This window comes from Pezoporus flaviventris, unplaced genomic scaffold, assembly GCF_033815535.1.
Source record: "Pezoporus flaviventris isolate CSIRO_AGI_PZ_B2104156 unplaced genomic scaffold, CSIRO_AGI_Pfla_v1 ptg000005l, whole genome shotgun sequence".
NCBI classification, from domain to species: domain Eukaryota; kingdom Metazoa; phylum Chordata; class Aves; order Psittaciformes; family Psittacidae; genus Pezoporus; species Pezoporus flaviventris.
Genome location: NW_026892553.1, coordinates 3,660,505 through 3,677,570, shown reverse-complemented (window position 1 = coordinate 3,677,570; position 17,066 = coordinate 3,660,505). Strand labels below are relative to the sequence as shown.

The window sequence follows — 17,066 nt, the reverse complement described above, 5'->3', positions numbered from 1 at the left end:
TAATTATATCAGCTTAATACAGCACTGAATTTTGGAGGGCCTTGCATCTTACAGATTCTTTCATACTCCAATAAGTCTTTTCAGGCCCTCCACTGAAGTTTAGCAGGCCACAACACTGCAACTAAAATAATCTCCAAGAGTTTGCGAATGAAATTGAGTAAAGCAAGATGCTAGCAGTACAAATAATATGAACTTAAGTAGCATTCAAAATTTTAAGTATGCACTTCAGAATAAATCTATAAACAACTTAGCCCTGATCATGAATGTTGGCTTGTAATTATACTAATCATTCCTTCACATAAACTTTTGTTTTTTACTCATAGCCAACAGGTCATGGTCTAACAGAAAAAGACAGGTATTTGAGGCACTGCAGTGTCAACAGTACAATCTCCAAATTCAGTCAATTAAAAAATGTAAGAAATCAAACCTACCATGAGTGGGTGTTTTTTCTCTCCTCCGCACTCCTGTAGCTCTGCTTCTCTCATACTCAGAGCCCACAGGGTGGCCTTCGCTCTCGATTAGGGTGTAGTATTTCCCACTTTCATGCTCCAGAAAATAGCTTGGAGAGTCAGAGCCTTTCATCCCAGACTTTCCAAATTTGCTGATGTCATCACAAGACATTATTCCAATTTCATCCCTATAAACAGTAAACCAGAAGATTCTGGAGAATGTAACCACTTTCTGATAAAGCTAAAGTATAAAACTGTCTCTCCCAGGCACTACAAATAAAAAGTCCTATAATTGAAATGCTATTATGTGAGAACTTCCATAAAAGTGATTCAACAAATGTAAATTCATGAAATCATCATTAGGTTTCATTTTACCTGTAAGATAAACATAGTTATTCAGGAGTTTTCTAGTACCTGAGAGGCAGCCCAAGGAATTGATATAACATGAGGAGACAAAGGGTTCCCTTGCAGAAATGCATGCTCTAGAATAAGATTCAAGTGATCACATAAAGGTAAATAAAACTAAACAATTAAAGACTTCTTTAAATCTTTCTTGGTTTCAGCCTAAAAACAGGTTTTGCTCAATTTGTGTCTCTAAATGAAAGTTAAGTCTCTCAAAATAATGATACACTGCTTAAGTTTACTAAACATTCCATTTTAATATAAATTACTACTGATTTTAATAATGTTACTATTAATATTAATAAATATTAATTTCATTCTGGGGCTTTTTGTTTTGTCTGGTTTATATTAATCCAGTGAAATTCAAGTGTAAACTTTTACTTTTCAAAACCTCAAATTAATTAGGAAGTAAATACCTGGGGCCATAAAGTCCTGACATAGGAGACAGAATGAAAACGTCCTGGAGTGTGGAGTTCTCCATTTTTGAGGATATGCCCATGGTACTCGTTGGTGTTGTAGAACTGCTTGTTGGACTGGTTGGAATTACAGGCTGTAAAAAGGAAGAAAAAAAAAAAGGCACATGAAAGAATAAATTAGTGATGTTTTCTGTGCTAAAATTTCTTCACAATGGAGTCAATGTGAATCATTTCAGGAATCTTGACCTCTTTTTTTGGATTATCCTTCTTTTCAAATTCAACTGAACTTTCTTCCAAAAAGATGTTTGCTGAGATACTGTTTTACCAGAGTTCAAGACTAGTTACGAAAGAAACTAATAAAAGACCACTGACATTACTGTAAAAGCCATCTCATGGGAAAAATCTGAGGCTCAGAATCAGAATAAGATTTTTAATCAATGCAGAAAATCAATTACATGGGGAAGGAGGGCAGACACTATCAAATGCCATTAATACAAAAATAATTACAGAACTCTGGAATACTTACAGTGAATGAAAGTATACAGAAGCAGAATGTTGGGTTCAGTAGAAGATTTACTGTTAACAAGGACAGAATAACTAAATTTCTTTTAAGAAAGCAGAATTTATAGTCATGTACTGTTCCTTATTTTTTTTATGAATCCATAGCAGTGATGATTGTACCACTGTGATACAAAGACAGGTTCTGCTGTGACTACCGATAAAATAAAAAGTAACCTAAGTAATAAATGTGATCAATAAATATTGAAATAATAACAATAAATATTAAAAATATAACATAATATAATATAATATAATATAATATAATATAATATAATATAATATAAAAGTATGGGGGTCTTTGGGGATTTCTGCATTTTTAATTTTTAAATAAAGTTAAACACTGTTTTTTGCTCAAATGCCAAGAAAGCTCAAGTCAATGGCTATAAGGACTACAACCAAATATTCTGTGAAGGATACAAAAATATATGCAAAGAATATTTTTCAACACAGGTACAGTCTGTGTTTGTAGTAAAGAAACAGAAAATATTTTTATTTAGTATTACTGTCTAGATTTTGAATATTAATAATTCCCATTCAATTACAAAATTGTGCTGAAATAGACACAGCTAGTTTTGTACAGGTGGAAAGGAAACAGTGACCCTAAAAATTGGATGAAAGCTATGAAGACCAGTTATAATATTTTTCTAAATACAAATTTTTCTATCTTCCAAAGAAAAACACTGACATTATTTTTGTGTGATTCAAAAAGTAAAAGCAATATTAAATACTAAAAAAGGATGCTTTTTCACAAAACTAACATTTTGCATAGGGGTACAAATTATACTCTGCTATGCTTATTGTTAAGCCTCTTACACTCCAATCAAATATTTTAGGTTTCTTTCATGTTATCAATATAAATAGATAATAAGTGATGTGCAAAGACAAGAATAATTCACTACTTACTTTCTCATATCTCCAGAAATTAGGAATATGAAACACAAGTGAAATAACTGATGTACATATTCCTATTTATATCTCTCAGCAAGGCAAGCTCCTTCCAAGATGACATTCAGCTTTTTCTTTACTGTAATTTTCACATTATTTGGAATTATTGCCATATTATTCCATTGCTACATTCTTTAAAACTTCAGTTCATTATTTCCAAGTAGAAATAATCAAAGAATAAGTTACATTTGCCCCTCTTTCATTTCATTACATTTTTAGAGCTTTTTTCTAGTTTTTCAAACTATAATTTTCCAATTTTTAAATACCAAGTGCCCTCTTGGGTCAGAAAGTTAGTAAGCAGATCCTTCAGGGTGTTGGGAAAACATGGAGTGTGTTGGGAAAACAGGTGTACAACATATCTATTGAATATTAAAGGATATATTTATTTCATAGCAAACCATTAATAGCTATTCGCTAGGCAAGGTACCATCAAGTAGTTTTCCACCTATTTAATCTCAATTCCATCTAGTCCTGAATTCTCTATGCCATACTTATGAGGATGTCATAAGAAAAGGTATTAATATCAGGGTAAGATATACAGGTTCTGTCCTATCCACCAGGCCAGGTAACTGCTCACATGAGAGTTTTAAATCTGTTTAATGATTTCTTCATAATAAATTCATACTGATTTTACTTATCTGTTATCTTCCAAGTGCTCATGAACTGTTTGTGCATACTAAGTGACCGACTTAGAATTCTCTGGCTCTTACATTTCCACTTTCTGAAGACAAGCATTATACTTCTTGTTTTTTGAATGTTACTATAATTCATCCATCCCTCAATTTCACAATAAATATGTTTGAAAAATAACGGTCAAAGAGTGGCCCCACTCAACACAATAAAACAAACCCCAGCTCTTCTTGCCTTTTCCATTGGTGTACTGTAAGAGCTTGTCTGCTGAGTTTACAGAAATATGCGTTCTTGGAGTTCACTTTCCATGTAAAAGGGCTGTAAGTTTTTAAGAAAATACACTGACTTGTGACTGTTCTCAGTAAGTTTTATCCTGCCTTCTCCCTCTCGGGTTTATGTTCTCTACATTCTGTATGAAAAATACCTCTCTTGATGCTTTCCAAGAATTTGTGGGCCATTATGTCTTTGGAACAGGGCCTGTTTCTATCACTTTCTCACAGGATGTGTCCACTTCAAATACACCGTATTGGGTGATTCTGCTGCTTGCTGACAAGAAATCTTCACTCAGCTGGCCTGGGAATCTTTAACAAATAGAAGAGAGCACCCTGTTTCTTCTCCTTTATTATCACTCAGATTATTCCAACTAATTTGGTTGTTCTATGATCTGGAGCTCAGAATGAAGGTAGCAAAGACGTGTACCTGCACTCTGAGCTCTAGGCACGTCTGTGATATCAGACATGGAATTTCAGTGGTTTAAGTATCTGCAAAATAGCACAGGGGTCTTACAATATTATTAAAACACGAGTTTAAGAAGTGTGTGCAAATAGAAGCAGAAATGAAAAAAATTGCAAGAAAACCATATTAATAAGGGACTTCTGAAAAGTGACACTTTAGGTATCTACTCTTGTTATTCAAATTTTTTCATGAGAATAGGTAATTATTAGAAAAATAATTAAGCATTGCTGAAATATAATAAAAAGGAAAGACAAATGGTAAATTCAACACTTATCAGAAATAAGCAATTGTCTGCCGAAGAGGAAATTTTCAGACACTTTCAGAAACAAAATGCATTGCTGTAACTCTGAGGGAACTTTGCAAATATGGGGGAAATTAAATATCGTATCTCTTTTGAAAGTGCTGTTCAAAACAACAAACAAGATCCCATATATCCTGCAAAAACCAAGAGGACAGGATGCAGGAAGCTGGTAAAGCCTGGTGGTACAGCAACAGGAAGCTTGAATATGGACATCCCTTACCTTTTGAGGGGGTATGAAGATTAAGGTTGGGGTACTGAGTCTCTGCTTTCTCCCTTGAAGGAATAAACTCAATCCCCAGAATTCCCCTGATGGGTGAATTCACAGAAAACACACAGGTGTCACTCTTCTACATGGGTTGCCTGCGGTAAGGGAAAATGGGGCTTTGTAACTGCGTATCACCCTATACATTCCTACAGCGTGTCATTTTTGTCAGAATAGATTAATTCATGCCAGTGATACAGCTGACTAATAAGACAAGCTTCTATAAAAAAATAATATTAGTGTTCAACAATACAAATACTACTCACAATAAGAAACAGAACTCTCAATACTGTGGAGCATTTCCTGCGTACTGGTAAGTTGGTATAGCTGTGCTGTAAGATTGCAGGTACGTTCATGGTGCTTTCAAGTCTTGTGGATTTTGAAATTTGAAATATGAACTTTACTTTTTTTTTTTTTATGTGTAGATGATAATTTTTGTCCTCAGAGCAAGAGGATACAATGAAATATTTATTATTATGACAGAAGTCAATAAAAGCATTAGTGGCATTAAGATGAAAAGGAAATGATGATTTGGCATCTCTTCAAGACATTTAGAGAACAGGACACAACTTTATTACTTGCTGCATTTTCTTTATGCTACAAGATTCTCCTTGCCCTTTTTTTTTCTCACTGATATAATAAAGTATATGGGCAGCACATAATTTCAGAATTCATCTAAGCAATTCTATAAGGGTACAGTACCTGAACTATGAACTGAAAACTGAGTTGAGTGGTATACACCAAACCTGCTATTTTCCTTTTTTCACTCTACAAGTGTCTGTTCTCATAATGCTGTAGAATTTATCTTTGTACAAAGCAAGAACTCTCCAAATTCACATGGTTTTCAAAATCTGAAATGAGCTGTTTAGCTGGAATCATTCTGAAGGTACTTATAAAGATGCAGAACATAACATACATTTCTAATAAATTGTCACTGTTGACATAAGCTTTACTAGTCATATCAGCTGACAGATTCTATCTCTCAAGTTAAATAATAAGAAGTGCAATAATCTGGATCAAGTAGTAGTAATCCACTTTGAAAGATTCTGCAAATAAAAAGAAAAAATGCAATAAATGTTGTATTTTATTTGATTGAAGTGGCTGGTGTGCTCACTTTTATAAAAAACAGAGCAGCATTTGCCATTGCAGATGGAAGAACCATTTTATATCGAGTGGGAAGGTAATCAAAGAGTTTTAAAATTAAAAGAGTGTCCTAATATCACATAATGCCAACTAGAGGCAAAAGGAGAAAATGGTATCTACTGACATGCCTTACTGAAAGCTAATTGTAGCACAAAACATGTTAACATTCTGCTGTTGTTAATTAAGCATCAAGGGAAACTATATGCAGCAAAGGAATACTGTGAGAGCAGAAATAAATTTTATAAGGATTCATAGATTGTGTATCATTAATAATTCATAAATTAACTGTGTGGTACAATTTTAAACATAATTATTGTGGAAAGAATACCAGTAACACCTGTGAGTGCCTTGAGCAAGAATAGAAAACACCGTTTTCTTAAAAAATTCCCACTGCATACTAAATGGAGTTATGAAATACTATTTCTGGCCTCTTTTTCTATAGACTGTTGCTTAAACTGGTCATTCCATCTCCTACATTCATACAGCTGCTTACTTTTGTCTCAGTATAAAACCTTCTGCCTATGCTGAATGTATACTGCTTATTTCTGTCAACAGCCTCTGACAGTGTCTGCACTGTGAGAACCAATTTAATCCATTAATGATAGAAAACTCCATAAAAACAAATAAATAAACCCAGAAGCGTTCCTAAAAATTCAACAAATTAAACTGATCTACAGTCTAAAAAATGCCAAAGTCAAACAAAGGCGAGGGCATTCTGCTGCCAAGAACAGGGAGAGGGAAGTGAGATCATTGCTTTCCAGCAGCATCAAGCTGTTATGTCAGCTGTCCAGGAAACAGAAGCTCTAGTATCATCTTGAAATTTAATCATGCTAGTTCCAAGTCATTAATGACAATAACAAATAATACCAGATCCAGGTGAGACCTGCAGAAAACAGGCAAAAGCAAACTTTGTATCTTGAAATACATCCAGGTCCTAATACTTGAGCTTGCCTCTGTGGCACGAAGGCTAAAGAAGACCTAAAGATGCTCAAGATGACCCAAAGTTGGTTTTCAACATATTACAAAATCTACTGTTAAGAAGTACCATTGGCAATGCTTTTTAGATTCTCCAAAATGATGTATTTTTTTCTTTCAATTCTTCAATGCATTGTTCTCCAATTCAGAAGAAACATATTCTAGTGATGTGACACTTAAAGCACCCTTTATCCTCATGGGCTCTTGTGTTCTGGGTCATCAGGAGGGGACACATCACAGAAATAGAAACTGTAGATAATTACACAAAAATAGCTTTGTGTACTGTCTCTTATCTGGCCACCACAGTAAAGATCAGCATGTTTAAACAGGGGAAGTTTATAAGGAGGAAATTCTTTCCTGTTAGGGTGGTGAGGTGCTGGAGGGCACCGGTGAGGCTGCCCAGGGAGGTTGTGAATGCTCCATCCCTGGCAGTGTTCAAGACCAGGTTGGATGAGGCCTTGGGTGATATGGTTTAGTGGGAGGTGTCCCTGCCCATGGCAGGGGGTTTGGAACTTGATCTTAAGGTCCTTTCCAACCCTAACTATTCTATGATTCTATGGTTCATGGGAAGTGCCATGTATACAGTACACATTGTTTTCACACTGACAAAACTTCCAGAACTAGTGCTGCTTGTGAATGATGATTCTTTAACGTAATAAAGAGAGGATCTCTACAGAAGCCCTGTTGCAAACGCAGTTTCCATTTTGCTGCTCCTGGAGGCTTCATATGAAGTTAAAGGAATTGTAAAGCGTTCAGATGTGGAAAAATTCCTTTTAAAGAAGAGCAAGTTTCCTAAGATCTACCTGTCACAGCACTTTAAGCTTCTGATGAAATACAATGTAAGGCCTGCATGAGTAAAATTACTAGAGAACTGTTGAATAAGCAAGGCTTCCCAGCAATCCAAGATTATCACTTTGTGAATGCTACTGAAGAATCAGATTTTGGAAAATCAGAATAAAGGAGAGTCTTCACTTCAAGATCAGAGATCAATCAGTGGTTGGTCAGTTAATTCCTGAGCTACCTGGAGCTGAAGAAGAGAATTTTGCTGGAAAGTAAAAATGTTCCAATTGAATTTCCTGTGATCGATCAGAAATGCTTACTGGAACTGGTACAAGAAAGCCAGTTACAGCTGGATGAAAATGAGCTCCCTCATGCAATTCACTTTCTGAATGAACCAGGTGTACTATTTTCAAGTCCCAGCACTGCAGCTGAGAGATCTATAATTTTTAGATCCTAAGTGGCTGTGTAAAATCATGGTGCAGATTCTGACAGTGAAAGTGGAAGGCTTTTTTAAGTATCCTAAAGGGTGCAAGGTGTGGAAGGATGTCTCTGGTCTGGTCCTGGCAAGGAGGGAGGTGGCAGACTTCCCAGACTGGGTGGTGCCTGAGCTGGTCTGGACAGAGCTGGAGGCCCTGGCTCATGAGCAAGGGCATTTGGAGACAGACAAGACCATGGTGATGATGTGCTCCCCTGGTTGATGGGTAAAAATATTTTTGCATATTTTTTAGCTTGGTTGAGGTCTGGGGTCGAGAAGTCGCCTCTTCTTCTTCCTCTGATTCACATAATAATCACTCCTGATCAGATGCTGTCCCATGTAGTAAGTGCATTGTTTCTTCACCTTTCTTCATCCTTCTTGCCTCTTTTTTGCTTTTCCCCTTGCGTACAGCGGCAACCAGTATTGGCACGAATTGTTCCTCTGGTTTAGCTGCAGTGATTCTCACTGCGGTTGGAGTGGCTGCAGTATCTGTTCTTGGGGTTTGGGCAGCTGCTGTACTTGTCACTGGGGTTGGTGTAGGTGCTGTGCTTGAGCTGGAGCAGCTGCATTATCTGCTGTAGTCAGAGTTTGAGTAGCTGCTGTACTTGTCACTAGGGTTGGTGTAGCTGCTGTATTTGGAGTTGGAGTAGCTGTGCTGTCTGTTGCTTTGCAATCGGATCCGGAGACATTTTCTTCCTTTTGAAGGTGCTGGACAGTGTTGAGCAGGGCTTTGTAATCATAGGCCAAGCCCCAGTATGTTGCCATGATTTGTCCCTCTCTGCTATGACCAGCATGACAACACACCTCATTTGAGTGTTTTACTAGTTTTTCTGGATTTTGCACTTGTTCCATGGTGAAGTTCCAAAGCACTGGAGGGGCCCACTGGCCTAGATACTTGCCCGTACTGTCCCACACACCCTGCCACTCATGACTGTCCAGCCTCGGGGAAAATCTCTTGGTCCTCCTATATTGTCTTCTAACCCTAGACAAGACCCAAACCCGACTCTGCTTAACTTTTGAGATCAGATGAAATGGTTGTGGGTAAAACACACTCTGCGTATGTGCCAACATGCTGATCCCCATCACAATCAGCAGGCAGGTCTTAAGGGTACCCAAAGGCAATTCAAAACCTTCAGAACTCTCAAATGATGCTGTAAATCATCTGGTGGGGGTGGGGGCTGGGAACATAAGAAAATGTCTCCTTCATAGGTTGACCATCCAAGGAGGGGAAAAAAGATGTGTAATTGCTAAACACTTCTGTTATATACCTCCCAAAGTATAGAGGTGGTGACCACACTGGGAACGCAAGCCAGATCAGTTTCATGATCAATGAGTCTATTGTATTACAAGTCATTATGATAAAGTACAGTGAAACAAGAACCTTAGCCCAAGCCCTCCAGCCAATAAACACTAACACAGCAAATACCAGCTGTAAGTAAGGTATGACATGCTGAAATTCTGAGATCAAGAGCAACAACTTTGAGAGCCAATAAATCAGCATTGTGATGACTATTACTCTGAAACAATAAATGCTTATATCACAAATGCGATTAGACACACTCTGGTCAGATCTGTCGTTATCTCAACCCTTCATGCCCCACGTTGGGCGCCACAAAGAACTGTTGTGGTTTAAGCCCAGCTGGCGACCCAGAACCACGCAGCTGCCTGCTCACTCCCCCCTTCTTGCTCCCCCCCAGCTCCTGGAAGGATGTGGAGGAGAATCAAAAGAATGAAACTCACACAGGTTGATGTAAGAACAGACCAGTAACTAAGGTATAACACAAACCACTGCTGCTACCACCAATAATAATAATGATAAGGGAAATAACAAGAGAAGAGAATACAACACCTCACCACCTGCTGACCAATACTCAGCCCAACTTGAGCAGTAATCCAGCCCTTCTGGGTAACTGCCTCCAGTTTATATAGTGGGCATGATGTGCTGTGGTATGGATATCTCTTTGGTCAGTTTGGGTCAGGTGTCCTGTCTCTGCTTCCTCCTGGCGTCCCCTCCTCCCTGGCAGATCATAAGACTCAGAAAGTCCTTGGTCAGAGTAAACATTACTGAGCAACAACTAAAACCATCGGTGTTATCAGCACTGCTCCCAGGCTGAAAGTCAAAACCACAGCACTGCACCAGCTACTAAGAAGGAGAAAAATGACTGCTACTGCTGAACGCAGGACACGAGTAGATTCACGAGCATGTCAATAGAGCAAAGAGTGTTTTTCCTGTGCCCTTGTGACAGAAAAACCCGAGCAGTCCCGATTCTCCTCTGGGTGTCACCATGCCCTTTTCCTCTCCCCCGGAGGTAGCCACACAGAAAGAAAAGATGGCACTAAATCCAAGTGTCAGCACTCCTGCGCTGCAAGGATTACACAAACTCGTTGAGTGAAGCCGCTGTATGGGATTTAGGCAATTTGAGTAATGAAAGATTCAGGAAGTGCCAGGCAGGAAGGAAATTTGCCTGGTTAAGCTTGAAGGGTTTGCTCTGTTTCATTAATTGAAAAATTATTCAGAAACACATTCATGCATTATGTGATCCAAACAAAGCCACTCCGAAGCTCCCTCCTCATGAAAGTGCATAAAGTTATTACAGAATGTTATACAGTGTTAAAGATAAACATGCACACTTACTAACTTACTCAAAAACTTTAATGACATTTTGGGTTCAGTCTTTTTATGGTCAGTTTTTCCTACATGTTGATGCTGTAGGAAGAACCAGCTGTGATGTTCACAGTTGATTTTTTTGACAACAGATTTTCAAGGAAGAAGCATGCAAGAAATATTAGAGGTTCTATCAGCACTGCTACCAAAAACTCAAGCTTGATGAGAGATGTGGAACAGAAGCAGACTTTTCCTGACATTTAAAAGGTCTGACACACCTGATTACAAACAAGTACTTTTGACAGACTGTGAAATAATGGAAACAGAGAGAAACGTTGCCAGTGCCAGTCAAAGCAAGCTACAGAACCTTAGGCAGCCTTCTTCTTCAGTAGCATTGTCTGCAAACATTCTCTCTTCTGTGAATTCCTGTGGCTCCCAACAAAACAACCTTATTGACACATGCAGTATTGACACACATACTTATCTCAGCACCTACTTTGGAGGAATTTAGGACTTTTTAGAGGCTCCTGTCCCTTTCACTGGAAGTAAAAATTCTAGTGTTTTCTCTTGAGTGAAGGTTTTCCCATGACATGAGCATTGCAGCAGCCTTCTTACCTGAAGTGCAAGAGGTTTCCACCTCACATTCTTCAGAAGGGCAGGAGCAGAAACCAGGGTATTCTGAGGACGTTTTTTCAAGGTTAAAATCACTCCATTTGGGCCTTCCCACAACGCATTTACTAGGTTCTTTAACTGCCAGCCAACCTACGGATAAATTCCATAATTGAATTTTGTAAGCTTTCTGTTTAAATGTGAAGAAAGTCTTCTATTAACCAAAAAGGTCTATTACAGCTCTGCAGACATAAGCAGTTTTTATAAACTGTCTGATTACTTCTGTTGGACTGAAATGATGCTGCTGAAACTGTATTTTTTTTTTAGTTTCTCTCAATGAACACCATTTCCTTCTTAATAATCTGTGAGATCATTATACATTTTATGTCAAATGAAGACTAGGAGTCATGAAATAATTTCAGCCTGGATACTGAAACAGCTCACTGCTGAGGAGGAAGACAAACTATGCTATAGCAACATATGTAACATATATGTAACAGCTTTAAGATCCTAACTGAAGAGAAATGATCATTTATTTGATTTATCTATAGACCCCTTGATAGAGCTGAGTAATTTGAGTTTCTGTAAGTTGTAAACAAAGCTATAAGGAAAGAAGATAGCTAGTACTGGAAGGATTTTATATGTGCTGCTAACAAAAAGCTACTTAGACATATTTCCTAATTTTCTTGAATATTTAAATATGAATTTACTGTGAACTGTTGATATGTGAAAACAGAAAATGTATTTTTATGGTTTTTTTTTAAAATAAATGTTTACAATATGTTATCCTGAATGGTTGAAGAGATTTTAAAACTGAAAAATAATATAAATGACAGTACATAAAGATGTTAATGATAAAAGTACTTTCTTACACGTTTAAGTGCTGCTGAATTTCTATCCATATTTCCCCAGGCATACGAGAACCAGAAAACGGCAACAAAAAGGGTATCAAACCAGTCAGAGATGTAAATTCAGAACTGAAAGTGAAATTGGGAAAAATCCACATTTTTCCAAACCTCAGCCAATCTGCCATGTTACGGCATTGAAATTACTGCAATTGTACGAGTTTAAAAAAGAGAATAAATTTGGCTCCGCTCAGCAGTCCTTTTGCCCTTTCTATATGCAACTGATGCATTAGTTTGTTCGCTATGAATAAAATGAGAAAATCCTACTGCTTAGCACTCCACAGGGAATTATCATTAAAGTTGATCTGCACAATTTCCTGAGCAACAGGAAGTTCCTTTAATATGACAGTCTAAAAAAAAATAGTAAATCTTTTGCAGCACCCAAATTAGTAATGATAGACAAATCCATTGCAACACTTATAGGATTTGCTAACATTCACTTCTAAAGCTTGAAGTTTTGGTCAATATACTTACAACCTGATCTAGATGACCAGAACTACATCACAAAGTTTGAAATTAGTCTCTCTTCCACTGGCACCTGGAAAATGGTATGATGTCTAAAGAAGACTCTTAGTTACTCACACCTAATCTTAGCTCTGGGTGCCCAGGGCTAAACTATTGCCTCCATTTACTCTCATCTTATTATTTTCAGGCAGTACACAAAGAATCTTGCTGAAGCAACTCAAGTTACAAGAACAAGCCTAACTAGAAAGGAATTATTGGAAAAAGTAACCACTTGCAAGTGACAATTAGGTTACTGGTTCACGTTCAGCTCTAGGAAAAAGCAAGGCATGCATGTTTAAAGAGAGGTTTTGGAGAATATTGCTAGCTTTACTTATTCACATCTTCTCCAGTTCATATGTGATTTCCAGATTTGCCAGGAAGGAAAATGAATAGATGCAGGATAGACTCTTCACTTACCCTTTTAAATATTGCATCCTTTATCAAACATTACTTGAGTCAGGTGTTAATTTGAAGACTGGTGTTCTCTACGCACGGTTCTGCTAAACAGAGCACTATGCACAGGATGTTTTTTCAAAAGCCAGTCTCTTTCACAGAAAAGCTGAGCCCCCAGCACCTCTAAAAGTGCCTGTATTAAACTCTTACCTCCATTTTCTGCTCCAAACATGGCAGATTTTTACAGTACTAATAAATGACCACAGTAAACACCTGTCATAAATGTTATAACTATCACAAGTCTTAAGCCTAGTGTCAAGTAGACCTGTAACAAATAGGAATTGGAATGCTGGGTTCATACAGCACTTCTCCAAACACAACCTTACTTGAGGCCAAACTGAAGCAGCCTGGGAGTGAACATTTAAGAATGAAAACCTTAGGGAATACTGTAACTGTACTGCTGTTTTATTGCTCTTGTATTATGCAAGCATTAAGTGCAGTTGTATTTGCTAGGCTTTTTAGTTTGACCTGTGTGTGGAACTTCACTATAATGTTTTAATCAGACTTGCCCTTCTGGCCTAAGTGTGTATGCTCACTGCTATCAAAAAACAAGGGAAGATGAAAAAAGACTTAGGTGCTCAGAACCAGAGAAGTCAGCATACATCACTGCACTGTAACAGGGATAGTTTGCAATGACTTTATCTTAGAGGAAGATAACATCTAATTACACACAAGGGTGGAGGGAAAATAGTAAAGGTAACCTTGAAGAGATTTAAATTAAAATCCTCTTATAAGGGCTGAAGGGAAGCTAAGATATAAACTGTAAGGCTCTAGCCTGTCTTCACAGTGGGCCAAAGTCAGGCTCCCCAGCATGAACATTTGGCTCAGAAAGAACTGCAGTATATTCTGTAATTCTGCAAAGGATTTTATTAGCTTTTTTTAGTATACTGGTTTTAATGTTGCTGTTCGATCGAACACTTTCTAAAAATGCACTGGCCACGGGAAACCAGAAAATGGTTGTAATTACAAGCAGGCCACAGCCAAACAACTTGTCAACTTGCATTCCAAACAAACCCTTCTAGTTTGTGCTTTGCTTATAAAGTGGCAGAGGCTATATCTATCTATCTATCTTACTCAATTATAGAATTAAAAATGAACTATTTTTGATTTTTATAAGATTGATGTAATTTTTGGATGTAATTGTAAGAATGCGGAAATCTTCAGAGTTCCATGAGCTTCTTTTAGAAAAGAATGATAAATAATTAAGTTAATGATAAATTATTCCAATAAGAACCTTAATGACAAAACCATTAAATACCAAGATCTATAAGAGAACAGTCTGCAGTCATTACTACTAGGCGATGATAAAATGCTCTTAGGAGTTTGGACATGTTATTATAAATTGTATTACTAAAAATATCTTTGAAAAAATAGAAGTCATTACAGTGAATTAAAAGTCCTGCTTTAAAACCAGTCCTTGAGACAGATTTTGGCATTTATTCTTAAAGAATCAGTTTCTAATAGCAATTACTAGCTTCTAGCTACTCTAAGATATATTCAGCAAAAGGGCTTTTTGCTCCTGTAAGATTTTTAGCACACACATTGTTAATCAGATTCTACAATATGGGTTAAGATATTTCACTCAGTAATAAAAGTTAATGTTAAAATTAGACTAATGAAGGAAAAAGACTAATGTGATACCTTCTGTATTTTCCTGAATAAATTAAATCAGAGCAATTATGATACCCGTTACATTCAAAACAACAAATTTAGAAGATTATTATGTCCTATTTGCACAGCACAGTAAAGCTGTAGTCATGGTGCACTGTTCTCTGCTAAACATGTTTGCATATTGAAATTCATTGCACCAGTTTTGATCTTTTTGTAATCTACAACACCTAGAATGTGGAAAGCCACATGCCTACTGCAGTCTTACTTCATAACTCAACATACAAAAGACAGTCAGGTGCCACCAATAAGAACTGCTACTACAGTGATACAGAGTTTGTAGATACTTAATAGCTTAAACCAACTGATTTTTAACTTCAGCTTTGTTTTGCTTAGATGCCGAATATGGAGGAAACCTTGAAGAATGCAACACAATTCACTGGAAATGGTAAGAGCCAGGCAGAAGCTTAAGATTTTGGTGGTTTATACTTGGAATTGCTCTTATCAATATTTTTTGTTGATTTGTACGTCCTCAGTGTGGAAAGAAGGACTCCAGGGAAAAAAACATGTACTACTCTCTAAGTTAAAGGATTTGTTAGTTTTTTCATTGATGGCACAAGCTAGAGAATTAGTGGAAACTGTAAACTATAGTAACTTAAAAAAAATAATAGTTCCGAAAATATTATTCCCTACAATGCTAAACTTCTTCACCATAAAAGTATGATTTAAATGTCCACAATGCTGTAGGAATTTTGCATACCTAAACCTGATAATTTTGTAGCTGGGACAGCATAATTAATATGCTTAGAAAAATACAACTAACTTTCCTGAACTGACAATGAACTGGTTTGTTTCCTAGTTCTCCAATATCTTCTTTAGAGTTTCCATATAGTGACTTTGTTCCTTCTCATGTAGATACGGATGGATTGGATTTGGAATGCATGCTACCAGCAATAGGGATTTGGGCATTTTTATAAACCCAAACCCTGTTCATGCTGGACAAGCATCTTTCCTCCTCTTTTAAGATAAAGGCTACCTGGCCTGTGATGACTCAGTGACGATGGGTATAAAAACCAAAGTAATACAAAAAAATCAAAAAAATCCTTAATGCTACAGGCACACAAAAAAAGACTGAAGAAAACACAAACTGGTGAGTTTGTGGATGTCTTCATGGGCTTTAAGTGAGTGATATCTTTGTCTATTATAAGGAACTGAAAAATAAGGTGGACTGTTGAACATGTTGGTGCTTATCAAAGGACTCCAGTGGTCAAAACCACCACAACAGTTAATCATCTCCACACCAATTTCTTCCAAACACATTATAAACTTGTTATGGTACAAATGTAGAAGACACATCTCAAATAATGGAACTAGGAGTGCGCAGTGGATAGAATAACTATATTCCTTTATCTGAAAATTCCGGGAATAAAGCAGAAGCACAGTTCCACAGTTCCTTCACTGCCTTATCAAACCACAAGCATCTATCAGGGCTCTTAAGAATGAAAAAGTCGTAAGAAATACAAAAACACAGACTGCACCTCACAGAAGCAAGGCAGGTTACACCTTGCTTGTGAAACTTGTGCATATTCTACTCACCGCACCATATACCAGCTTTAATGTTACCTAGGATCCGGAGCTATAACTAAACAGGAATTTAAGACTTCCCTTTTAGGCATTTAATCTGGAAATCAATTGTACAGAATTATTTCTAAAAATTTACAACATACTATACTGCACACCACCTGAAAACAAGTAATTCTGCTTTGACTGCAGTAACCCTTACATGAACCAGGACAGATGTTTCCCCTCAAGGCTCTTCAAATACATAACCAAAGCCATCTGGATACTTACTTGAACCCCAAGAGTACGACCTCTCCTCATATTTACATCAAAAAAAAGAAAGACAAGGCTTGTGTAAACTCAACTTTTTGTTAAGGAAATAGACTATCCTTTCATATTTGAAGTCTACATTTCACTTTTGCCTCATTAGGGAATTGGCTTGATTAACATGGAAATCAGAAATTATTATTAGACAAAAATATGCAAGAAGATCAGAAGACTACTTTCTGTCACTGAATGGGAAGTTCATTATTAACACCTGTAGTTAATTCACTCCTTAATATCCTCACTGTTGCAAACAATATTTGATGATGGAAACCCAAATGTTCTTCAATTATTCTGCATAGTATTTTTCATTAACTAATGGAGAAATACTGCAAGAGTACAAGAAGATGCAGTGTCTGCTACTGGAAGTTATGCATTAATAAGCCTTTTTAAAAGGCAGAAGCCTGAGAATAAGTAACATGTG

The 17,066-nt window shown here is 37.0% G+C and overlaps 1 protein-coding gene across 2 annotated transcripts in view; it reads right to left on the bottom strand.

Moving 5' to 3' along the window:
• LOC133265318 (connector enhancer of kinase suppressor of ras 2-like) overlaps window positions 1-17,066 on the bottom strand; it is a 187,726-nt gene that overhangs the window by 51,676 nt on the left and 118,984 nt on the right. For both annotated transcript variants that reach the window (XM_061445698.1, XM_061445699.1), the window contains exons 9-11: window positions 11,295-11,441; window positions 1,268-1,401; window positions 432-637 (exon numbers count right to left, since the gene is read on the bottom strand). In XM_061445698.1, the coding sequence (XP_061301682.1) occupies window positions 432-637; window positions 1,268-1,401; window positions 11,295-11,441 (487 nt within the window). The remainder of the gene's footprint in view (window positions 1-431; window positions 638-1,267; window positions 1,402-11,294; window positions 11,442-17,066) is intronic.